The sequence below is a fragment of the Manis javanica genome, chromosome 12 (genome assembly GCF_040802235.1).
Source record: "Manis javanica isolate MJ-LG chromosome 12, MJ_LKY, whole genome shotgun sequence".
In the NCBI taxonomy this organism is placed as follows: Eukaryota; Metazoa; Chordata; class Mammalia; order Pholidota; family Manidae; genus Manis; species Manis javanica.
Genome location: NC_133167.1, coordinates 109,923,804 through 109,950,345, shown reverse-complemented (window position 1 = coordinate 109,950,345; position 26,542 = coordinate 109,923,804). Strand labels below are relative to the sequence as shown.

Below are 26,542 nucleotides of genomic sequence, written 5' to 3'. Positions count from 1 at the left end.
ACTTATATTTTAACACCGACCTCAGTGAGTGCATTTGCTTCTCTCAGACAGACCTTCCGCGGCCCTTCCTTCTTCCGGGTCCAAGCTCTCTGAGGGTCCTATTCCTCACGACTCTTTTTGCTGTACTGTTTCCTTAAATATGTCCAGGGAAAGGTGCTTTGCTTACAAACTGGCTTTATTGAAGAACATCTGGGGTAACTGTCTGTTTCTCTGGGTAATTTCCCATTTCCTCTATTTCCTAACTTTTAGAAGCTTTACACTAAATGTATTACCCATTCTCTACTCACTGGTTTATAAACACATGTGGTTGTGTCATTTCTAATCCTTTTCTAATTTTGTTTTAATACTCTGTGTCTCCCTGGTTTTATAATTCCTTACATGCTGTATCCAAGCTCTACAACACTAACCTTTTATATATTATAATCTGGACATTTTCTTCCTGTTTATTTTCAGTTTAAATTCCTTCTGAGCACACCCTTCCCCAAAGACTTCTGAGATGTACAGCATCCGACCGAGGCCACACCTCGGGGCCCCTCACCCAGCCAGCTGTCCGATATGCTTCCCATCCCTCCTCCCAGGTGCCACCTCCACTCAGAAGGAGGCCGCAAGTTAGCAGAAGGTTTATTTGGGATCAAGGGGACTCAAGACCATGGCTGAACAGCTACACAGACGGAACATGCTACCCCAACGCCCCAGAGCCACGCCCACCGCCTTCCCCACGCCCCACAGTCAGAGTGAGGACCGGCTGGTGAGGGCCCACAGCAACAGGGCACTGATCAAGTGAATACTGTTACTTTCCGTCCTTACAATAAACAGCAGAGATGGAGGATCCCGGTGTCACCTGGCTCCCTCCTGCATGTGCCAAGGTCACCGGTGTTGACAGGGGATACGTACCCCAAAGCACAGCTGCCCTAAGGACAGTGCTGCCGAGTGGCCAGACAATGGTCTAAGGACATGAGGAACGCAGAGCAAGGCTCAGAAGCACCAGAGATTCTGACGTGAGGTGACTCACACACTCCAGGGAATATCGTGGTCTCCTGAGGACTGTATGCCTGCTCTGAACACACAGGTACCGCTGTCCGTGGAGACTGCATGCCTGGATCCGTGCAGGTGCCACAGTGACTTAAAGGCAGCAGGGGCCGCTTCACGGATCTGAGCAGGAACCCCTTCTCTGGTCGGTTTTCTCAGGAGTGACTACCTGCCTTTCATACTCTTTCTTCACATTCTCCTGTGTGTTTTTCAAACTCTCTCAAGTGGAAAAGAACAGGTCATTACTACTCAAAATGTCCTGGTCCTGGCTTAGTTCTTGCAGCGATGCTGGCCCAGAGAGGGTCAGAGGTGGCTAGAACATCACAGCTGCTGTGGCTTTTAAGAGATTACAAAATTATTGAGATCACAGAAAGAGTTCAAGAGGACGAAAGGCAGTCAGTGTATTTCACAGATGACCTGGAGGCTTACAGGGGCATCAGCAATCACTGTACTTTGAGTGGCTTATTCCACAATCTCCATACACATATTGAGAAGATTTTTCACTGGAAATGTCTTTAACTCATCTTTCAAAAATCATCATGCAGAATTTTAATATTTGGGAAGAAGAACAAGTTACCGTGCACACATTCCATTTTAAGTAACTTACTGTGCTTATGTTGACTGACACCAATGTCATTTTATCATGATACAGTTTTAAATTAAGAAATAATAAAATGTGTAATATTTTAAAATTTCATTTTTGTGTGTCCTAAAATCATGATGTCATTTAAGTGAGCAATATCTTTACCATTCTACAAATAGTCTTATATCAGTAAAGGCAATATGTGACCTTCATTTATCACTCAGATTAAAAAAAATCCCTTTAGAGCCTTAAAGAAGAAGGCATATTGCAAAGAGCAGCGTGGAAAGCCAGACGGGACCAGTAATACCGCCTAGCGCTCAGGCCAAGGGGCCCCAGGCTTGCCCAGCTGCGCTCCCCTCGTGAGGTTTGCCCGTCCAGTACGGGCCACCCGACAGGCTGACTTACCCAGACACCGCGTCTCGGCGCCGCTCCAGAGCCCGCTGGCCAGGCACTCTCTGACCTGAGAGCCCACGAGCGTGTAGCCCGTGTTACACGTGAATATGGCTGTGGCTCCGTAGACCGTCAGCGTGCCGATCTTGTTACCATTTGGCGGAAAGGACAAGCTTCCACATGAGATAACTAGATGGAAAAAATGTGAGGATCATTTCAAGCCTGCAGAAACCACTCCTTTGCTAGAAAATGACAAGGTCTTCAACCCTATTTCCCACCAAGAACACGGGGGCCAAGCCTTTCCCTTCTCTCACGGCTTTGAAATGAAGACCGGAAGGCTTAGAGCAGGCCCTGAAAAGCACAGCCTACGGACGAAAGCAAGCAAACCGACCCAGAAGCTGGCTATCTGTCTGCCTCTCTGCCTGTGCCATGCCCTCCTCATGCGTGAAATGTTTGGGCCCCAAAATCAGGAGAATCTCAGGGGAGGAAGAAACTAGAAAGCCATCGAGGCCAGCCCCTCATCAGGGGTTCGCATGTCTTTTAGACAGGCGAGGGTTCAGGTGCTTGATGCGCAATCCAGGAGCGGCACTGAAGGGAGCTGGTCAAGGTGCGTCCTCAGGTGCGAGGGCTCCGGGCACAGCCCGCAAGTAGCCGAGAATCACTGAGTCCTTACGAACAGTGAGCTGGTAAGAGGCGGTGACACAGGGATCACGAGCCTGGACTCCATGCAGCTCCCAGGCCCACCCCCAGGGCTGCGGGGTAGCAGCCATGCTGCTGGACGGTTCGCCCGTCGCCTCTCCAGGGGTGCCGGCACCTGCCACGTAGAGGCGAGCACTGCACTCCAAGGGGGACCCCGTTTAAGTGCCCAGAGCCGTGTGTCGCCCATGGTCGGGGCTCAGTGCTGGCTAAAGGGAGGGCCGTCTCAGGACCCACGTCAGAAGCTGAATCAGGCGACTCGGTGAGGGCCTTTCCAATAACTCAAGTGAAGGAAGACATGAAGCAAGAACCATATAGACCAGTCTTCTGAAATGGGCTGATTTTACCCCAGAATGTGATAACCCTCATTCATTTCAAATGAACAGGTGCTGCTGTGTGATGTGTGTTCTGGGGGAACAGCACCCCCCGCCCCCAGAAATTTGGAAAGATCAACTCCACAGTGTCATGATCACAACATTTGTTGTGGAGAGAGACCTCACGACCTACCAGTGTCTGGGATCGCTGAGCTCCTAGGGTTGTATCTTATGCCTTTAGCAATGTCTCTAACATGTCAGTAATTCCAGTAGGATTTAAAAATTTTACGGTTTGTTGTAAACTTTTCGTTAAAAGACTTTTCCCAAACATAGTATGAACTTCACCTTGAGCTACCATATTTAAAGATCCATTTGGAACCATTTAGGATGCTTGGGGTGTTGAAACTTCAGCATCATCAGAACTGAGTCAAACGGCAACGAGGTCTGCGCACCTGCTCTCAGGGCCTTCAGGAACCTGGGCGCGGAGGCAGACAGGCTCGCCCGGCTTCTGCCTCTGCTGTTCCTTCAGCCTCTGTTAAAAATATCTGGCAAAACTCTTTTTTGGTTTGTCCTCCGCTAAGGATCACTAGACTGTAAAGACCTAATGGAGCAAAGTTGAGCCTCTCAGCAGCTGGATAATGGGGTGTCACACGCAGTGCTGGTTGGCAGCAAACCCGAATCATTACTGAGGAGCGCAGCGCTAATCTGGGAAGGTTACCCTCACTGGAAGGCAGGACTCCCACCGCTAAAAAGTAAAAACAGAAATCCCTTTGTCACCATCTGAGGAAAAGCCTATTTCCATGGTACCCACTCCATTTCATATAACTAATTCACTGTTTGCTATTTTCACTCCATTAAAAATGTACTCATGTTCACAGTCTAAAGAGGCCCCCAAATTCTTGGGGTATGCCTTGCACACAGAGGATGCCCAACTCTGCCCCAATTTTCAGCTGATTCCATATTTTCTCACTGTTACTGTGGATGACAAGCCATTTTCCCCTCTCCCCTAGAAGCCTCGTTCCTCTCTGCCTCAATTTTAGTCGTGTTAGTATTGAAATCCTCTACTTTGAAAAAGAAACAAACACAGCATAGTGTGATGTGTCATTTGTCATATGTGTAAGGCCAGCATTCTTGTCAGGAGTATGGCATTATTTGTGACTGTGACTAATCTGTCGAAGGTCAAGAGCAGGTTCTTTGAAATTACGTCCCAGCTGGAGCACCTGCGAACCCACCGATGTGTGAGCAGGGAGCGTGTGACGTGGCACGCATGCGAGGGGAGGGCAGGCCTGTTGTGAAGAAAGGGTTAAAGGATACATGGTAGTTGCTATGAAGTATGTGCAGGCATGCCGTGTAGACCGGAGTCTGGAACTGCTTTGTTAGGCCTAGAGGCTGGGCCATGATGCCTGGATGTAAGCGAATAAGGCCTTGCTCAAAAGTAAACGTCAAACATGAAGCCTGCTGCCCTGGACGAGAAGTTATTCGGGGCTGGATGGGCATTTACTTGTGAACCTACCAGGAGGAGCTTCTGATTTCAGGTCATTCTGAGTGATGACCAACGTCCACCCCACAAGCAGGGGGGTAAGAATGCCCACTGTATGGCCTCCCGGGATGAAGAGGAAACGCCTGGCTGACGGATCAGGACCGTCAATGATCAACCCAGCTCACCTCCAGTTACAAACAGAAGGTCATCTGTGACCAACAGTTTGACCCAGTCTAACTCTTAAATCAGCACTTAAGAAAGAGGAACCTTCTAGAATGCAGGCACCAGTCTTTGCATGTCCACAATATAACCAAATTCCAGTGTAGCTCCCTGAGTCTGTGTATGAAGTTGAAAATACCAAGATGATTTCTTTTTGGTTAGTGGATTTCTGTGACAAACATTTTTCTTACTTTTTAAAGCAGATCAAAGAATAAAGACATGTACCAAGGAAAAAGCAGTAGCCTCCCACTTTACTGGGGTCCTGTGCCAGGGAGGTGTGCAGACTGCCCAGGTGCGCCATCTCCCCCCTGTGTCCCTGTTGCTGTGGCACTCGCCCCTGGCAATTAGCTCTCCCGGAGGGCGACTGCCATGCCAGCAGCTTCGAGGTGGAGCTAGGTTCTCCTGTTCTTCACCCCTGGACCCCCGGGCTCTGCCCAAGGACCTGTTCACATAGCCTGGACTTACAGGAACACAGCTCCTCAAAAAGCAGACAACCCCGGCGGGCTTCACGGCTGGCAGGGATATGCTCAGCAGGCAGCTCTCTCTTCCTGTGCAGCTAAGTGGCAAGAGAATGGGGGGTCCTGACACTGCCAGCCCCTTGGCAGGCAGACAGACACAACGGTCATGGCCCAGGCGGCCCCGTGGACCGGCCGTTTTAAGAGGCGACATAGGCAGAGGACACCAAGATAAATGACAGTCCTCAGCTCTCCTAATGATCTGGATGATGAACACTTGAAGATGCTACTGGTCCAATAAAACACAGAAAGGGACCTGGTGTTTCTCCTGGGGAAGAGCTCTCACAGAGGGCGAGCTGGGCTCACAAAATGTGTCGTTTTAAGTAATTTTAATTAAGATATTAAGTAGCATTTCAACTTCCTGGGGGTTATCATGCACTTATTTAATTGCAAAACCCTGTAACCAGGAGTCATATTGCGTTTGCCTGTGTGGGTGTTGGCAAGCTAGGGACATGGGAAATACATGTAATTTAAATGTATTTAAATATAAAATTAAATGAAAATGTATTACAACACAAATGAACTAATACACAGTTTTACTTTTATTTTTGGTAGAACACAGAAAATACTGCATATACTTCTTAAAGATCTAAATTTTTTTCACTTTATTTTTTGGGGGTAAAGTTTGAAAGGTCTTTAGCAATTATCAACATTTAAATTGCCTCTGTTTTTTTCAGATATTATTAACTGACTTTTGAGAAAGTAGAGGGTTATTATAATAAGGTAGTTGTTATTTGTCCTCAATAAATAAAAGTAATAATATTGAACGCTGAACTAAAGCTGATTGTGAAAAATACATGAATAATGACCTGAGCTCCCATGAGGATAAAGGTTAAAGGGAAATTTTGGGCCACAGGTCAACATCTGCATCTGTGTTGTCCCTTCCAGGGCTTTGTCTGTCACTGTCTGAAAGTGTATCTTAGAAACCCTAAGCTTTGTACTCTGTAGTATTTTTCTGAAATACTTCTCAGAACGTGGTCCTGGAGCTCCTGGGGGCCTCTAAGCCTTTTTCTTTTCCTTCTACACCACAGCCTAATTTTCTTTCAGCCAAACACATTGTAAGAAAGTTAGTGCAAAACTTATATGAGACTCAGCTGTCCTCTACTGAATGAGACATGAAAGGTATTTACAATATTTTGAAACAATGACACTATTCTTACTAATTTCAGTTTGGTTTGGAAAGAGTCGGTACTGTTCATAAAAACATTATTAATGGTAAGATGTAATTATCTTATTATTTTTAATATGTGAATGAATATTCAAATTTCTTCTCAGTTTTAATTTAAATGAATTTCTATAAATACATTAAACCACCTCTGGGTTTTAATGAACAGTAAGATAATAATTTTGAAAAGGTCTAATGGGAGGCAAAGTTTGAGACGGCCCCTCATGATTCCCGTTGCTGGTATAAAACTGTCTCCCCGTGGTGCAGGCAGAACTGTGATTAGGTCACAACAAATTTAACTTTTGAGTTAATAAAAAAATGGGACTATCTGGGTGGGACTGACCTCATGAAGTAAGCCCTTAAAGGGACTGAGGCCTCCCTTTGATTCAGGAGAGGGCCTGGGGGTGGGCAGTGCATGGCGAAGAGCTAAGCATGGGCCCCAGGAGCCGAGACACTCTCCACCCGCAACCATTAACAGCGCGAAGGCCTCATCCACAGGCTGCGAGGGCTGGATTCCACCACACATCCTTCCCCAGCAGGGCCTCCTGGTGAGGATGCAGCCCAGCCCACAGCCTGACTTCCACCTTATGAGGCCCTGAGCAGAGGACCCCCCACTAACCTGAGCCAAACATCTGCCTCCAGAAACTGTGAGATGACAAATCTGTGTTATCTTAGGGCACCAGATTTGTGTTAATCACGTAGCAGTGACAAACTGATACAGTCCTCAACAATTTCAAAGCTATAAGTTTCCTGAGATGGAAAACCTTCCTGTCAAAGAGGCTGGGACATACTCCACAGGGTTTAAGAGTAACACTGGTGCAGGAGTTTAAAGACTAGTTTGCAGGACACTTAAACCAGAGAGAGAATCCAGGGGGTGGAGACAATGTCCCCTCAGATTTCAGACAATGCCCAGCACGGTCACAACGAACACAACGCTAGGCCCTGCAGCATCCAGTGCGACACATCAGTGTTCCTAAGAAGAGTGAAACATCTTTGATAAACTCTCTTGTTAGTGCAAAATTAACAAAGAAAATCATTAGAAAGATAGAAATTAATTGAAAATATGAACATCAAGTCTTTGGTGGTGGTGGGAATAACAAACAGAAACTTCTCTTTAGTCACAAAAGTAATAATGGACTCAATTTCCCTACCCCATTGATTATTCAACCAACAAGCACACCTACAGGCACAAATTTTGGTCTCTATTACTGTTCTCCACCAAAGGTTCAGCAGGCTCCTTGAAAAAGAGCTGATCCCATGTTTTGGTAAGGAAAACTCAGAATGAGCATAAAGCATCCTGTCTTTATGAATAAACAAGGACAATTTCAAAGATGTAGGAAGGACAGGATGAAGGTAAAAGGGACTTTCCCTGCCTAAAATGTGGCCATCTGAACTACAAACACTGATGATAACCCTAAACCAAGAAAGCAAATAATGATTTCAGTGGATCCCATTGATTCTGGAAAAGCCACTTGTCCACAATGACATTTGAAAGGGACAAATAATACAGTGTGATACACCTCACATCCCACGCTGTGAGTCAGAAACAGCTGACAATTTACGAAACCCATCAGTGTCCTGAGACGGCTGGAGGTAAGTCCAGACACGTGGACTGGAGGCGGCGGTCCCTGACCACGCTCAGCATGGGAGCCACCAGATTAAGGACTATTGAATCAGAGTCATCTGGCATCTCAGAAGGATGAAGGAGACACGCAACTCCTGCACCTCAGACCCTGACCGGCTTTCCTCCCCCAAATAAGGGAGGGACCTTGCTGCTAGGTAAGTGTGGTCTAGAGTCAGGAAAGCCTGGCTTTTGCAAATGTTCTTGTAAATGGAAGCCTCTCCTTGCAAGCTTTACCCCTTCTGGAATGAAGACCTGAGCCATTTGTGTAAAAGGCGGCATACAGCAAATGCCCTGTCACAGACCTGCCCACGGCGCCCTGACCCAGGCAAGTCATCCTGCAGGAGCCCTCTGTGGACCCTGTCGCCGAGAAGTCACCGTGTGCCGGTGCCTAAGATGCTGACTCCACTTCGGACAAGTCCACATTAGGCAGAAGGTGAGGGCTCCTAATTCTTCTCCTCCGCTTTCCCTGCTGACCTGAGTGGCTGAGTCTCTGCGTCAGCAGTTTCACGGAGAGGATATGTGGTACGGATTCGGTGACCAGATAATTAGTCAACCACAGACGGCAGAGAAGGACGAGGGAACCGTGAGCAGGACTGGAAAACAGGCCTCAGGCAGGGCTGTCGGGGCTGCGGGGGGCTGTCCCCTGCGGCCACGGAGACTGCGAGCTCCTGGAGGTCACCCCCACATTCACCGTATTCCTGGTAAAGACCTTTGTATACATTTAAATACTGGCTGTCCTACTAAGAGCTGGACTCGAGATCAAGGAAGACAGTGAGGCATAATTCAGTTGTCCTTTTCCCATTTTCTGTTTGGTTTATTCTGACATAGCTGTGTGCTGTATAAATCTGACACTGGCTACTTCTATGCATGATAATTTCCTGTGAATAAGGACTGTCTACTAAATATGTCTGAATCAGGTAGTGCTCTGAGCAATACTAACATAGTTGTATTTTTCTTATTCATATTTATTATGAAACCCACTCAAGGGCTTAACTGCTTATCTTGTACCTACGAGAATAGTCATCTTCCTTTTCAAGACAGTCATTATGTGCAAACACAGTATCTTCAGCATAAATACTATTTTCCCAGATCCTAATTAGAGCAGTGTGAATAGTCAGTACATGGGATAAGAGTTATCTTTGTAAACATAGGCCTGGATTTGTTTTTGAGCAGATTTGAAGTATTTGAGTATTCTCATCTTTTAAAGTTCATAAAATGCAATCATTAATAAGGAAAACAACGTTTAGCATTTATTCCAGCAGTATGTCACATAGATACATATTCATCACTAGAATGAAAATACATGCCATTGGTTTGTATTGTTAATCTCTAGGGCTGACAGATTATAGTGCCTCACAGGCAGATGGACTGATGTCAGTGTTTAGAAAGGCCGCGCCCAGGGGCGGGCACGGGCCACTCACCTCTACACCGCGGCCTCTCGGCGCCTGCGCTCCAGGTCCCGTCAGCCTGGCACTGCATGAGCCTGTGGCCCTCCAGGTAATACCCGGGGCTGCAGCTCAGCAGGACCTGAGCCCCGAACTCGTTCAGGGATCCTGAGACCAGCCTCCAGGTGACGTGCTCTGAGAGCTGAGCTTCAATGCCGGTGCAAATTACCGCTGGAAAAGAAACACGATTGGCGTCATCAGTTTTTCTGCGAGGCACTGGGCTCTGCTTGGTCATAAGTTAAGGGCCTTCTGCATGAAACTGCTCCTGCTGTACTAAATGGATGCCTCTGCCTATTTGAGGCTTTCTCTGCCACCCGCACGGGCACATGCACCATCACACATGGAGATGCACGCAGGAGCCTCGCTGCAGGTGCAGGGGAATCCTGCAGGGAGATGGTGCGGCAGAGGCAGAACCGCTTACACAAGGTTGCATGCTCCATTTGGAGTTGCACAATGTGCATAAGAATGAACATGTGCATAAGAAACCTTACGTATAATTTGTCTCAATATCTTCTGAGAAACTTGGAATGGGACTAAGTAATTGAAAGCCATCTTGGACACAAATTACCAGAAAACCAGAAGCTCTCATTCCATTCCTCCCTGAGAGACACACCTACATCCTACACTCCGTGTAACACTGGAGTTCTACACATGCCACGTTCATGGCACGCTGCATTAATTCTGTGCAGGGAAATGGTCAACATGTTTTAGAGGAGATGGTCTCTTCGTGCTCCTAGCAAGGCCTAGAGCCACAGTGGCCACATAATAAAGAGCACAACCAACGGCTGTAGGAGCAGTGGCGACGGGAACAGTGCTGGTTCACTGAGTGGTTCACTACTCCTGGAACGGACTGCGAGGGGCGTACAAGTAAGCTGGAAATATAGGCAACGTGCGGTGTCTGTGAGTATGTGTATTTCCTGAAAATAATAAATACAAATCATTTAATATTTAACCATGTATATTAGATATATAGTATGTAAATATGTATTATACAGCAATAACAAATTATTTCATATTAAATATTTAAACAGTAATGTTTAAAAATGAACCTTAAAAAGTCAGGACCTAGGACTGTACTCCTCTAAATGTGCAGCTACATTGAGTCAACATCCCTGAAGGTCAGCTACTCACTAAACTGACATTGTTGACTGATTTACTGAGCCTGGAAGAATTAGCTAGAGAAGACATAGATTTCTCTTTAAAATGACATTTCACTTATTTACAAATAAATTGAAAGGTAAACTGTATACAAGCTCATTTTAATTGAATCAGACATATCCAAAATTTCACAAAATCTCATTTAATCTTCTCTCAGTTTTTGCCAGTACCATATGCTAGTATCACTGAGGTTTAAAATGTGAAAAGGATTTGCTAATTTAAAAGTAATCCTTAGATCTGGTTCTATTAGGGACCTTTTAAGATAAAACGATTATCTAAAATTTATACAGATATTCCAGTGTTCTATCTAATGACTTAAATAAAATTTTCCCCTAGCCAGAAGATCTTTAGAGCTCCAAGCATGGCTGTCATTTCTGAAGTCTTTAAAGCCTTTAGCTTTATAAATCCATAGCTCAATTTCAATCCCACAGCGCGTTTCACACGAGTCATTTCATTTCACCAAAATGTACGCTTCTAGAATTAACCTGATGGGTTTTAATTACCGGAACTATTTTATAAACTCTGCTTCTGCCAGGAAGGCCTCGGCGCCAGCTCCCCAGGGACAGAGAAGCCGACTCCGAGCGGCTATCTTCAGCAGCAGGATGCCCGGATTCTGTGCGGCTGCCTCCTTTTTCGTGATGATGGTGCTTGGTTTGTTGTGTGGCCACCGGATTCTGGTTTAATTGCTTGTTTGCACCTCTTTCCCCTCATCAGGCTCTAGGCTTCGTCCTTGTAAACACTAGGTCTCCATGTTTTTTCTTGCGTGTGTCTGACAAAGCTGATGACATCTACTTATAAATGTGTGTGTGTGTGTATGTGACTGTGAGAGTGTGTGTGTGTGTGTGTGTGTGGGCACCCACAGCCGTCCTGCTTGGTTTCGAGGATCCAGCCCCTCCCGCCGGCCCAGCACAGACCTACTGATTGTGCCCTGGCAGCTGCTCCACCAGAGCCATGGCTGCGGCCCGTGCTGTGCACCTGCGGGTCCCTGGGGCGGAAATACCACTCCTTCCCCCAGGGAAGGAACACGTTTTACCAAACCTTCCCGGCTCGGTTAGTGAGGACCTCACAGCCTGCACAGTGACGCGCTTTCCCTGAAAGCCACTCGGGGGGAACGGCCCTCTGTGGGTGGTCTCTGGATGACGCTCCTCTTTGCCACTCTTTTCTGTAGTTTCCAGGCTTCCTACAAGTCAGTGATGGTCAGTGAAGCCCATCAAGTGACCAAAGGATTTAAGGGCATTGGGCTAATAATCACAAAACACCTCTTTATTAATTAAAAAAATGCTGCAAATAAGTGAAAGTTGGAGAATATTTTTTTCAGATAAAACTTGAAACAGTTAAGTGCCAATGAAAGAATATGCTGCCTTGTGGTACAAAAATATATGTAGACACACACACATGCACACATACATGCATAGTGTGTAGATATAGCAGTATTAGACCAACACAATACATGCAGCTATAAAAGATGACATCAATCAATGCATAACAGTTTCACAAGGGATCCTTTAGGAAAACCTCAGTGCTTTTGTTACATTCATAATCTTTAATTTTTTCCTACATCAATACTTTGAGGGGAAAAAAAAAAGAAAAGGGAACAAAAACTTAGGGAGAGGAGGGATGTGAGTGTATCCAACATCCGAGGCGCAGGAAGCAGGGTGCGCGAGGCTGAGTGCCCCTCAGGGGCCTTCCCATTCTGTGGCATCAGACGACACAGAGCGACGGAATGAGGCAAACGGGAAGGTGTGTGGGGCGGCAGACGACACAAGCTGACTAAGGCCCAGAGCAGCGGTGTGGTGGAGCCTCAGGCCGGCTGACAGGGGGCCGTGGGCTCTGGGACGCAGGAAGCCGCGGGAGGGCCTGCTGTTTTCCAGCTGGGAGGAACGACCGTGAGTCCGCTACGACCTAGAGACAAAGCTGAACTGCAGTCGGAAGGCTGCATACGGCAGCCTGAGCACCACCGTGCTGACGTTTGTGAAGGAAACACTTCATTCTTCCTAACAGAAATATCTTAGCTTAGAATTCCCTGGGTCTTCTCCATACCTGCCCGCTCTCCCCACGTTCCTGGAGCCAGACAGCCAGGAAGACATCGCTGCTTGGGCAGACTGGAAGTTGTTCAGTGTTTTCCAAAAAAAAAAGTCCTGCTCACACTGATACGCTAACTGTATATAGAATTCTACATGACGTCGGTCCTCACAACATCACTGAGACAGGGAAGATGGATGTTCCTAATACTTGCACTTCGTGGACGGACAGGTGGCCGGCCCACATGCCGTCTCTCTGGCCCTGCATTTCCTCCACTGCCAGGAACAGTGCGAGACGCGTTACTGAAACAAGTGACACCCACATGGTTTTCAGAATTAAATCAGTGGGGGCTCCTGACACTAACCTATAAATATTGCACACATGACATGATTTTCAAAAGAATGCTTTAAAATGCTGACCCACCTGGACAATGTAGCAAAAGAATAAATTTTGTTTAAATAAATGCTACAAAGCAGGTTTTGTGTCAGTTATAAGTGCATAAATTGTCAGGCCAGATTTAGTGAAATCAAGTATTTTTTAAAAATGCATGGTTGGCTGGCTTGGCAGAAAGTGCTTAATCTGTCTGTTCGCCGTTATCTCCCTTCCTTGTGTCTATTGATTTATTTATTTTAGAAAATACACATTATTTTCCATTACCTTAAAGAAAACAGCTTTCATGGAATCATCTTCTACTTTGACAGATTCAAGGGAACATGTGCCTCGCCCACTCCCTCGTATCTGACTGGTGAAGAGTGCCAAGTGTTGACGTGGCTGACACTGTTCGTAGTGAAAATTCCTAAATAATACCCCACCCATCAGCGCGGCTGAAAGCACAGGCCATAACGTTTCTATGCACAAGACACATTTTCTCTCTGTTATGGACATTTATGTGACAACATACATTATTTTGCATTTGACTTGAGAAATATTGGCTTTTAATTGTACCATGAGTGATTCTGATTTATTTCAGACTCATTCAGCCAGTGGCAAGCCAGAAACTGCTTTGTTAAGGATATTTACACAAGGACAGCATTGCCACCATAAATAAAGCCTTCTCACCCCCTCTCCTAAGTTACAGACACTCATCACAACCTCCTGGGACCCTCCCACCAGCCCTACACGCAGGGACATGCCTGTCTTTCTCTTTTAGCAACAGATTCGCCCTCCCCATCCCCACATAACATGGGTGAGGGTTTATTACCAACTGTAGTTCTGGAGCATTTATCCAGATTTGTAAAATCATGGTACGTAAAACGATTTAATCAGCCTATGACTGAGCTCTGGACTCCCATCTTCCACAGAACTGAAGCATGCTATCGGGGTCTGCTGCCCACGATCTGTGCTCACGGGGTGGGGAGGCGGGAGCCGGCTTTAGCTCTGGTCCACGGGAAGCCGAAGAACGAGGCTGCTGTGGCTCAGGTAAGTCCTGCATCAGAGCCGCTGCAGGAAGCCGCGGTATGGAGACTGTTCACAAGCATTTCATGCCTTCCGATTTCCACTTGGCTCTATGAAGAAAGCCCTCCACGAACACCGGAGCGAGGGCATGCGATCCTTAAGGACAAAATTGGCTTTGGATTTTTGTTTTGGCCTCAGATTTTAACCACATGATTAGTGTTTATTTGATTAAGAGTAGGTGAATTAATAAAGGTGCATGTCACAGTTTTAAGGTAAACTCTTAGGGTGTAACTTCCGGGCCCACCTGAGATGGGTCACCTTTTCAGAGGCATCAGGAAAAAAAAGGTCTGACAGGTTTAAAGCCCCGAGCCCCTTCTCGGCCAGAACTCCTGATGGAATTGCGGGGTAACTCTCACGCCCCCGGGGGCCCGGAAGTGCCCCATCTCCTCTCAGTCTTGCGACACTGTCTTTTTCGGGTGCAAAGTGACCCAAGCCCTCGTGAGCTCTGACGTGATGTGTTTTCTGTCCCGGTCTTCTTGTTATTTTGTTGTTATGATAAAGCTCTCTGTGTTTCGCCAGAACCAGACCCTACGACATCTCGGTAACTAACTGCAGCTGTCAAAGGACGAACGCTCCAACTCGACCCACAGCTTAAAGGTAAACACCGTCCCTGAAATCCGGGATCAGTGAGAAAACAAGTCCAATATTCAATTGACCTTATCTGCTTAGTGATACTGGCAAACATGTTCAGAATTTTTGCAATTCTAAAACCTCAGATCCACACTAGCTATTTTTTAAATTACAGAAAATGGCTGAATTTTTAATAACACACAGTGAGTCCAAACCAGCCCTTGGACAGGATGAAAGCAGTACTGTAATCCCAGTGTAGATTTAAAGCAAAAGATCTTAGTGTTTCATTATTCCATTCATTAAGCTGCACTGCATCGAAGGACTCCATAGCACTTCTATCACTGATGGCTTTCTTTTAAAAAGCTGCTTTTTCAGTTGCTTCTGAGACATTCCTACAAGTTTTCTACCAGAGTGATTTGTTTTGCTCACACTGTATATTTTATCAGGGCCCATAAGGTGCAGGCTTCCTAAGAAGCACTGATACCCAACATTATGTTAATTTTCCTGTCTTTGCATAATTATAGGTTTAGAACTGTCATATGAAAGTGACGACGCCAATAAACTTCTACTTAATAAAATTAGTAATCTTAGTCATTCAATAAACAGTATTTGAAATAATTATTAGTTTAGAAGTCAATGTATGTACAGAATATGCAGAATGACCTTTAAAGTGTTGTGTATTTAATACATTAATTCCTCCAAACTATATATGTAACCATGTACAACTTCAATTTTCAGGATTACTTTGCATTTTAATAAATGCATGCTGTGTGCCTGACTCAGCAGTAGAAGCATTTTGGACCACAGCTGCACGCACGGTGGGCCAGGCCATGGACAGCAGACGGCGGCCTGCCTGGCCTGGGCCTCTCAGCCTCATGCCAGGAGGGAAAGGGGCCAACTAGCCTGCCTAACAGGGCGAGAGCTCTCATGGTCACACGTCACTCTGGCTACACGGCAGCAACTTAAAAAGTAGTTGTAAAAACAGTGTCAAAAATAATTTCCTCAAATCTTTGACAGGGGCCATGATATTCATATGTTGTACAAATATTTATAGAGACTCAGCCATGAACCAAATGAACAGAAACACCTGTCCTTGAAGAGTTTCTCAGATATTCAATGTGAATAATGGTAACTAACATACTCTAATACTCTGGGGCTGCACATAAAACAAAAACACAGGAAAACAAAGCTTGCATTTACCTTTCTTTAAATTTTAAGTGCACAAATGTCTTTCTTAAGTTTATGAGGGAACCTTAGTTCACAATTCTAATTAAAACACAAAATGCTGGACCAAGCCATGTTGAATTTGTAGAAATGAGATAAAGTAAGAGAGACAGAAAACCACAGAGCAGAACATGGCCCTGAAACTGAAGGCGGCCTCTGACGGGAAATGACAAAATTTGATCGTTTACATGTCGGACCCCCACAAGGGCACGGGCACCCCAGAAGGCATCTCGGATGAGAACCTGAAGCCGCTCACCCAGACTCCAGGGCCAGGGCACTCAGTCCCCAGAGGATGCGCCGCGGCACAGGGAGAGGCCGTGGGCCGGCGGTGATCCTCGCCCTCCCGCAACAGCACACCAGCCCACACGCTGCCGGCCCACTGCCAGCTCTGCTGCCGGTCTGCCCCAGGTGCACTGGTACCAGTGGGCCCTGCTCAGGGGTCTCCACGCACCTGCCAGCTGGGACACTGAACAGCTTTGCGGTTTTTCCAAAAGCTTATAGTAAACAAGCTTAAACAGCCTCATTAACTCACACATCGAAATTTCCTTTTTAGGCTTACTTCAGTCTGGACTTTTAATGTCTTCATAGCTTGAACATGGGTGTGCACTGAGATCATTCAGACCACACCTTTCTTCATCAGCTTTGCCGACAACTTGACTGAAATCCCTCATAAATGCCATGTAGGCAATATGCCCTTGGCAGCAGCCGCATGTGAGCTGCATGGCAGTGCAGACCCAGGGCCAGCATTCACACAGGCGCTTCCATCCAGACTCCAGACCAAATGCAGCCTGGGGCTCACGTGTCTGCATCTCCAGCCCCGTCTGTACTATGGGGACAGTGAACAGTACACTACAGGCTTGTTAAAGGACTCAGAAATTGAACGCACGCACAGTGCTTACAACAGTGCGTGGCACACAGTGGAAACTCAGTGCCAGCTGGCTGACTGATTTCCTAACAGTGGGTCAGCAGTATGATTTAGAATAAAATGATGTTTGTCAAAGTACTAAATGCAAAGCATATCATGTGCTCCACTCAATAATAAATGAGTTCCATTTGCTAAGGGACTAGGCAGATAAATATACACCTCCCAGAACATTTCATATGAAATGTGTTAAATATTTACAAACATGCATATATGCACATATATATGTATGTCTGTAACTTCCTCAAACATGTGTGTACAAGTTATATATGCACATACAAGTACAAATGTATGATATGTGAATACACACACATGCATACATGTATGTAGACAAGCATACACATATGTTGGTAGTTACATAGATACATTATAAATAATCTCAGTGTTTCTATGATGGGACTATTTGTAGGTCATGCAGAGCTATTTAGTATGACTGGAACTCACTCTTGCTTTGCAAAAATGTATCTACAGTGCATTCAATCACGTGCAGCACTCACGGTGCTTGCCATGCAGAAGGTCCTTAATAAATTATTAATGACAAACTTGCTTTACTGACTAAGAGCCTTAATTGAAAAAGAAAAATGTCCCTATGTGTTGGGATTATGGCTCCAACTTTGTTTTTCATTAGAAGGTAATCATAAAGGCTTTGCTTCCTAAGTGCAAAGTACAGAATGTATACCTATTCTTCATTTTGTCCAACTGTTAAGCGTCTTACATGAAGCTTTTGGAATACATGTTGGGAGACATCAGGGGCCTAGGACCAGTGTTCAAGGAGCTCTTGCCTCTGTGGTGCAAACACCTGCGTGTATGAAGCATGCATGGGGTGGTCAGGTCCCAAGCTGGCCTCCCCACATTTGACTTTTTATAAAGAGGGCACCTGAATTTTATTCTAATTGCCATGAGAACTCTAGGGATGGCCGAGCAGAGGTGCGTCCTATTTTGTTTTCTATATGTTTAAAAGAGTCTGACTGCTGTGGAGGGAGGCCTGAGACACACAGATACAGTTACACACACACACAGGCCGAGATGTAAAGAGCTCTTAAAGCTCAACAATCAGAAATGAACATCCTGATTAAACCTTGGGTGAAAGAACTGAATAGACACTACAACAGCAAAGAAGGCAGACAGACAGCAAATAAGTGCATGAAAAGATGCTCCAGACCACAGATGATTAGAGAAATGCAAGCTAAACAATGAGGTAGCACTGCACACCTACTGGCGTGGCTAAAACCCCAAATATTAACTAACCCAAATGCCGCCGAGGCTGTGGGCAGCAGGGACTGTCCCTCCTGCTGCTGGGGATGCGGACGGCATCGCCTCTTTGGGGGACAGTGAGGTGGTTCCCACAGGACTCAGCATGCTCGTACCTACCGTCCCGCAGTCACGCTCCTCGGCATTTACCCAGGGGAGCTGGAAACATGTCCACACAAAGCCTGTGCATGGATATAACCTTGATATTCATAACTGCCAAATTTTGGAAGCAACGCAGATGCCCTTCAGTGGGTGAATGGGCTCAATGGAACAGTATCAGAGCTGAAAAGAATGAGCTGTCAGGCCATGAAGGACGCGGGGGAGCCTTAAATGCACATCACTGAGTGACAGCAGCCAGTGTGAAGGGGCCACACACTGTGTGACACCAACTCTGTGACATCCTGGAAAAGGCCCAACTGTGGGGACAGGAAGTCAGGGGTCGGCAGGGACCCGGGGGGGACCCAGAGGGTGTCGGGGCAGTGAGCCCGCTCTGTGTGACGCTGAGGGACCCTGCTGTAGGTGGTGGGCTCTGGGCGATGGGGATGTGTCCAGGCAGGTTAATTGATCATAATAAATAGACCACCATTTGGTGGTGGGGGATGTAGATAATGGGGAAGGTGAGGGGAGGTAGGGGTTAAATGGGGAATTTCTGTATTTTCTGCTCAGTTGTGCTGTAAATCTAACTTACTCTGAAACCCAATATCTGTGTCTTAAAAAATAATGAGAATAAAAATTATATTTATATAGTCACCTTGTCATTCAGCAAGTCTTTCTCAAACAGTACACAAGTTTAAAATGGCCTTTTCTTTAAAACACAGCATATATGTGACATATTAAGCACAGAATCCACAAAATTAAAAGAAAATATTGATGCCTGTTTTCTACCCAAGGCTACTTAACTCAGAATCCCTGGACATTAGCATTTTTTGAAGTTTCCCAGTTGATTTAATGTCAAACTAGAGTGCAGAAATTCTGGGACCTGAAAAGGACACAGAGTTTCTAGGTAGAGTGGAATTTAGAATCCCAACTCTGCAGATTAGTAGCTTTTACCTAATTTGTAAGGTCACCTGTGTCCTACCTTTTCAGAGTTGTGATGAGATTTATAGGTGAGCTATTTGGTATAGGTAAACATTTGGTGCTTAGCAGAAACTTTAAAATGATAAGCATTATTATTAATGACCTTGAAGCTATGTGTAAAATGAGTGGTGTCTTAAATGTATAGGAAATTATTCTTATTATAAGCAACCAAAAACATGTATGTGTTACTGCCATCTGTGGGGTTCAGCTCTTATTTTGAGAGACTGGACTTAAAAACACATCAATATATTTTATTATCCTACCTTCTTGTACTTTTACTTTCTTATGGTAAAATGTAATTATATTAAATAGAAAATAAGAAATATTAATGTCCCAGTGGTGCCTAAACAACTTAGGAAATGCAGTAATTATTTGCAGAAAAAAGAAAAAAAAGATGAAAACGATAGCAAGGAAAATGAAAACTGTGGAGGGTTGTCGGTTATTCCACAAACATTTACATGTTCGTATCTAAGAAGTTCAATCATTTTAAGATAACAAAAATACTACACACAATAGGTCAGTGAACTATTTTTATAACTAAAGACTGAGGATCCATTTTGCAAATACCTTAAGAGTCAAAATATTATTGTATATATAGAAATATTATATAGTTTTCAATTTTCAGAAACTAGGTGGTTAGACCATTTCCAATTGAAGTTAGTTTTAACTGAGCTACAATGGAAATCTGGGGGCAAATTGTGCATGTGCATGCGTGTGCATGTAGGTGTGTGTGTGTGTGAACTTTGTCCTCTTTGGCTTGGCACTGTGGACATTATTATTATTATTATTATTATTATTATTATTATTATTATTATTATTATTATTAAAGACTAGAGCTCCAGAACAGACCCAAACTTCTGACCCTTTTAAGAATATTATTATATGCTGAAAACATGCCCCACCTCCCGGGCCAGTGACTCACTTGCTGGGCATCGATGGCTGCACAGCATCCCTGACACATGCATGTGCCAGCACCACTCTCGGGACAGCCTGCCTCGGAGGCGGCGAGGAATGTGTGCCGAGTTATGTGGTAGGATTTTGTGTTGAGTGCTCTTGCCAGGCTTAATTTCTCCATATCCTCTCAAATTCACCTCCCAGGCTGAAAGGACAGCCTTCTTGGGGTTGGATGTATAAATTACACGGTCTAGACACTGATGGAGCCGACCTGATTCTGCCTGACCAACACCCAGGAATGCAGAGCCTGCTATAAACGGCTGGTGTATTTTCTACGGAATAGGTTGGGTCTAATATCGCCACACTGAGGAGACCGAGGGAGGGGGTCGCTGTGCTTTAGAGGCCAGAGCCCTCACCATGAGCCCCGTGCCTGATCACGGGCACGAAGGCAGGCAAGCATGGACACTTACGCTGACACGCCGGGGGCTTCCCCTTGTTGCTCCACAGTCCGTCTTCCTGACACACTGCTGTGGCTTGCTGACCGGCTTCCAGCTTAAAGCCCTTGTTACATTCATACACCACTTCACTATTCAACGTGAACTCATTTCCCGAAAAGGACCCATTTCCTGGGGACTCTGGGATTCCACAGGACACAGCTGGAGAGAGAGGGACCAACACAGGGTTATTCTTTACGGCTATGAAATTTTCTGTTTTTCATGTCAGCTACATCAACTGCATATAGAAACCATTAAGATATTTATATTTCTAATGTGTGGCATAAGAATACACATTTTCAAAGTTTTAAGGATCTTCAGGGTTAATGGGGAAATGACGGAACCCTGGTTGGAATAAAACATCTCTGTAGTCATGACTCCAGAAGGTGTGTCTGCCCACTTGCCGTCTGCTCAGTCACACCATGTCCCATCAGGTGGCCGAGGTCCGGCTGCACAGAGCCCAGTGCAGTGCAACCTACTTCATTTAATAGCAGAGAGAAAGGATGACTTAATACCTTCACCATGACAAAATCTATCGCAATGCTGAGCCCCTTGTGTTGAGACTTCATAGGGATCAGCAGTAGGCAATCGCTCACTTCATGCTTCAAACCCTCTAAATGTGGCTTCCCTGACCCTAAGGAGTCATTTTCCTTAAAGCACCAGTAAGTTATTAAAGGGCAAGTGACTTAGCCAAGGTCATCGTTACATTACAATCATGACATATGTATTTTATAAGTCATCTTTCAGGAAACAGGGCCCAGGGAACTGACCAATGGGAGGAATTAAGGGAAGGTACCAAGCAGAAAGTTCAAGCCCAGGGCTGCTGTGCAGGTCAGCTTTTAAGAAGCGATATGAATGAAGAAGAGAGATTTTTTTTAAACAAGACATAGGGAGAATTCAATATAAACACTTGCTTCCTAAGTTTAGTAGCCCAAGTCACTCTGATCCAGACTTATCTACTATGAGACAAAAGAAATCTCAAGTTAATTGCTATGTACATATACATACTTGAGGCGTCCCACAATAAAAATTTGCAGAAGGTGGGGAATAAAAACCACAGACACATGGGCATCACTTTGGACAGTGTTCACAGTAACGGGCAGCATGTGGCTTTCCAACGCCATCGCCTCGGCATGAAGCCGGGGCATCTGCAGACCGTCGCCCTCGTTTCCTGAACGTGTCCTTTCCAGCTGTGACCTCACAGTGTCACTGACCCGCTGCCTCCTCACTGTCCTCTCTCGGATTTCACTCAATCATGTGTCCACCCTCACAAGCCTTGATTTCTCTTCCACTCATGAAACCTGCTGAGAGTCCGGCTGCCTTATGCTTGTCGTGTGGGGTGAGCACAGGATGAAACGACACTCTGCTGGCAGGTCAAACAGGAAAGACGACCCTCTGCAAACACCGACGAAGCCCCACCTTACAGGAGTCGCCTCCAGGAGGCCGAGACTGAGAGGCTGTGTAACTGCCTCTGTTAAATCTGGAAACGTTTCTCACAAGGAAAGCCTGATTCCAAGGAGAGACCTCTTTCTGTGGTCCGATAACAACTGGGGATCTTTTCTTCGCCTTGAGCGACAGGTTTTAGCCTCTCGAGTGTCTTCCCAACAGGCCGTTTGGCTGGGCTTAAAATAAGGCTGGGGATCAGTCAGCAATGGGCCTCTGACCCCTCTGATTCAGTGAACAGCGGTGGCATCACTCGTCTGGACTTAACAAATGTAGGCTCATGGGGTGGAGGAAATCTCTTGCTAAAGTTGAGTGTTCATCAATCTATTCATTAATTCCAAATTTTTGCATGATTACTCTGTGGCAGATATTCCTTAGATGACTTTCAAAAAAATGTCCATTAGCTACATGCATGGAAATTTCAAAATCTGGAAAATCTTCTTATTTTTAATATAGCCAAAGGGAATAAAATGCATTTTGCATTGGACTAACAGAGCAGACAAATCACCACACATACTCATCCTTTAAAATCGTCTTCTGTTTAGGAGCACAGGCCTTGCAGTCAGACCTCTGAATTACTTCTTGTCTCTTGACATTTGCCAGCTGTATGATTTTAGTGGAGTCACATCATGACTGTTGTCTTATTACTCTCAGGGTAATAATGTCCACCTCCAAGGTAACTGTGAGGATCCAATGAAGTAATGTGCACATGACAGTTAGCACTGTGCTGATACAACGTAGGCACTGAGTAAATGACAGAATGTTATTATTATCAGTCATAGACAACCATAATTTCTACTTATTTCTTTTGCAAACAAAGACGCGTTGCAAGGGTCAACTCCTTATATGTTTATGAAAGAGTGCAGAGAGTAAACCAGTTGTAGACTAGCTTCTTGCTATTACATAGTTCATGAGAGATTTAACATTTTGGTTTCAAATAAGTAAATGGAAGGGAACACTGGTGCCCCGTGTTGAACGTGCCTTTAACAATGTGAGCCGCGTATACGGGCATTTTTCTTTGCATTTCAAGACCACACAGACAGTAGTCTTTCCTGTCTTAATTCCATTCTTTCAAATGACTCTCCGACGTAGGATGGCTCCCTCCTGCTGCTGCCCCTCAGGTCTCAGCACCGCATCGCTCACCTTGATTTTCTCCCCGTCACAAAGCTCAGCGGCTCTTGGGGCTCTGGCGTCACCCTTGCCTCTGATCCTCACACCTTGTCACTCAGCCCTCGCCCGGCTGTGGCGGGTGCCTATCGGCTCTCCTGCTGCCTGTGCCCCCGCCTGTGTGTGTGCCCGTCTGGCTGCTCTGCCTCCTGCCTCTGCGCACCACTGTCCCAGGGCGTCGGCCCGGCTCCCCATCCCCTACCCTTCCCTCTCCGTGCTGCTCTGATCCGGTGGGTCGCCAAGCACTGTCTGAGAGCTTGACTATTTGCCTCATTCTCATGTCTCTTCATTTTGCTCACCAGTCGCCTTGTACATATCCCCTTTGTCATCAAGTGGACCGTCCATCTCTTTGCCATCCAGGCCCACTCATGAGGTGAGGGAAAACGAGAGGGCGGCCCCCATGGTGGGAGTGCGGAGGAGAGCGGCGCCCCGTGGCCGGGCTTCAGGCGCAAGGCGACAGGCACCCAGTGCACTACCGAAAGGCCCTCGTCAAACAACAAGTACGACAGCGCACAAAAATGACGGCCTGCTGATAAGCTCGGGGGCTGGAAGGGCGGAGAGGAGACGGAGCGCCCCACCATGGGGGAGCGGTGGGGCTGGGGGCGCGGCGGGGTCTGTCCTGCCAGGGGACACCCTCTGAGGGGCACCGGCAGAGCGCAGTAGCGTCCTCGTGCCTCAGCTTGCCGTCCTGGGCATCGGAGAGCTTGTGAGTATACAATACAAGCAATACAAGCGGGTTTGGTCAATTAAAATGTACATGCATGTGAGTGACTTTGTATACATGTACACATATACATATTGATTGATCGAAAGCTCTAATGTAAGAATACGGACCTACAACTGGATTCCGCTATATAGTATCAGTGCCAGCATTTGCTTGTGTTTATAATCATGTTGGGAGCACGTAATGCCAGCCAATTTGTTACAGCTGATACAAGTACTGGAGGCAGACGATATAGATATCATGGTCTTGCTTAAAGTGAGAACCAAAGAACTTTACAGCAAGTTCTAAAAATATGAATTATATTGTTGCTCACTTGGTGAAAAATTCTTTATATATTTTTTATACATATTACACACATGCACACACATGCAGATCACTCATCTATAAATGCCCTTTCTGAAGCTGACTGTATTAAATTAATACCTGGGGATCATCTTCTTAAAGCTACTAGTAACTTTAGAAATAAATATCAATAGTGCTCCACAGATTTGTGCCTTCCGGTGTCCGTGGGGTCAGTGTTACTTCTAAGAGCGGCATTCTTGGGTGGCTGTTCAACATATACAGTTTTGCAATAGTTACATACAGTTACATTTTAATTTTCAACCATCTGCCGACAGGGAAATGACTTAATTTTCCCTTAAAAACACGTTTTTTCTTTTTTTTGGTGCTAATTGCAGTCAAATGGATTAACTGCCAAATAAAAGCACGAAGACCAAAAATTAGTGAGTTAAATATGTGGTTGTAGGTTTACTGTGCAGCGAACCACAAACCTCCACCACGAGTGCTTGTACCAAGGCTTTTCACATGGCAGCACACATCCCCGGGGATGGGTGACAGGCGGACCCTGGTTCAGCAGGTCCGGGCCATGACACTGCCTCTCTAACAAGCACTGTGGTCTCAGAACCACACTCGAGGGGCATGGGCTTAGACTCTTTTAAATGTCTAGGCCTTCTTTTCCACACACATCTGTGACCAAAGCTTGCCGTGTAACTGCCCTGCCACTGCTCCAGGTGCCCCATGCTCTCCCTTGGAAGGCTCCGTGGGACCCGGGCTTTTTGGCTGAATGCACTGTTTTACCACGAGCACCTTCCTTGATGAGGAGGAGTGATATGGGGTCTGGAAGAGCCTGGGGAGCGCAGGGTCTGTGCTTGGAGGTCTTTCCATTACCCTGGGCTGACATGACTCCCACTACACCATTATTTTATTTTTAAAGTCAACATAAAATGATTTTGTTAAACAAGTAATTTAAAACATGGTTCAATGTTTGCAGAACTGTTAAAGGTTTCTGAAATCTTGTATTAAGGTCCACTTCTGAATCCGCCTGGATGGTGAAGCATCTCGGGCTCTCCTGTGAGTAGAGCTGAGTTTGCTGGGCCAAGATCTTCAAGCACAGACCCTCCGATGACCACTCAACCAAACATACGGAGGCTTTTTCATGAGAGGCTTGAGGACCGCCAGTAAAACGGCCCTTGAATATGTTACGGCACAGAAGTGTGTCTTTGTGATAAACACTGAGACCCAGCAGTTTCTTCAGTAGCTCCCCCATGACTCAGATGGCCCAGAACACTGTTAGGGTCAATCAGTGAATCCTGCATATCTTTGTGGATGCATTAGAAGAGATCAAACACATCCTCAGCTACCTTAGTTGGTAGGCATGAATCCTGAGGTTGCTTTACAAGCACTTGGAGTTATTTAATCTCAGCCGCTCCCACCAGCTTGCTCTTTGAACCAACCAGTGATTTTAAGCAGTACTACAGGCATACACAAACCTGAATAAATGAATTCACATTTAAAACAAAATTTAACTAGGGATAAAGTATGGTTCCAACAACATATCAGCATTGCCAGAATCATCTAAACGAAATCCCGTCACCATTTTCAGCATGTTGAGAAATGATTGTAACTCACAGACAATGGCTTTCCTTCATCAACCTTCACTTCAGGCGGCATGTCCACAAAAACCTTTGCAGGCTGGGTACCACCAGGGTCTCAGCATGAGCTCAGGACACAAAGCAAGGCCAGACCTGCTCAGCTGAGCCAGGCCATTCTTTCCTGCCTGACACCCAACTTTGGGCAGCGGTGTGGACACATGACGTCGTGTGCACATGCACATACGGATTGCAGCTGTGAGATGATTCATATCAATTTCTATTTTAAAAGCTATAGGAAAAAGGACAATATTTGAAAGGACATGAATTTATAAACAGGAATGGAATGTCATCATCTCTTCAGAGGTGGCAATTATAAATGGTGACATGCTGTTGCAAGAAAAGCTTTATCGTGTTTTCCAGAAAACACAATAATTTTGATTCTTTAGAAATACCCAGCAGGGATTTAAGTAACTGACAACTTAAAAATCTCAATACACTGGGTACTAAAAGACAAATTAGGGTCTTAGTTTCAGAATCAAAGTACCAGAAACAGTTTTTTGACATTTTTTTTTCTTTTGTATCTAGGATGTAAGCATGAAGAAGAGCAAAAATGAGAACAAAACCTTGAAAACAGAAATCTATTGTAGCTACACTGGAGAACATGGCTACAGGAATTGAGCTTCTTGCCAGTGAGTCACAGTTACCTCCTATGTGAAGGGAAAGCAAATGAACCAGTGTGGTGGGCACCACGAGGGCTTCCCTCACACACGTGAAGACGTAGCAGACCACATGCCCGCTACTGAACGGAAA

At 45.6% G+C, this 26,542-nt stretch overlaps 1 protein-coding gene and 1 long non-coding RNA gene across 5 annotated transcripts in view; one reads left to right on the top strand and one right to left on the bottom strand.

Annotated features, from left to right (window-relative positions):
* The window catches only part of CSMD1 (CUB and Sushi multiple domains 1), a 1,487,013-nt gene that overhangs the window by 51,966 nt on the left and 1,408,505 nt on the right, over positions 1-26,542 (bottom strand). For all 4 annotated transcript variants that reach the window (XM_073219228.1, XM_073219229.1, XM_073219231.1 and 1 more), the window contains 3 exons: positions 20,504-20,689; positions 9,437-9,631; positions 2,018-2,191 (listed from right to left, as the gene is read on the bottom strand). In XM_073219228.1, the coding sequence (XP_073075329.1) occupies positions 2,018-2,191; positions 9,437-9,631; positions 20,504-20,689 (555 nt within the window). The remainder of the gene's footprint in view (positions 1-2,017; positions 2,192-9,436; positions 9,632-20,503; positions 20,690-26,542) is intronic.
* On the top strand, positions 9,697-18,719 carry LOC140845262 (uncharacterized). Its single transcript, XR_012124074.1, has 3 exons — positions 9,697-14,059; positions 14,615-14,692; positions 15,404-18,719. It is a non-coding gene; the product is annotated as an uncharacterized lncRNA (long non-coding RNA).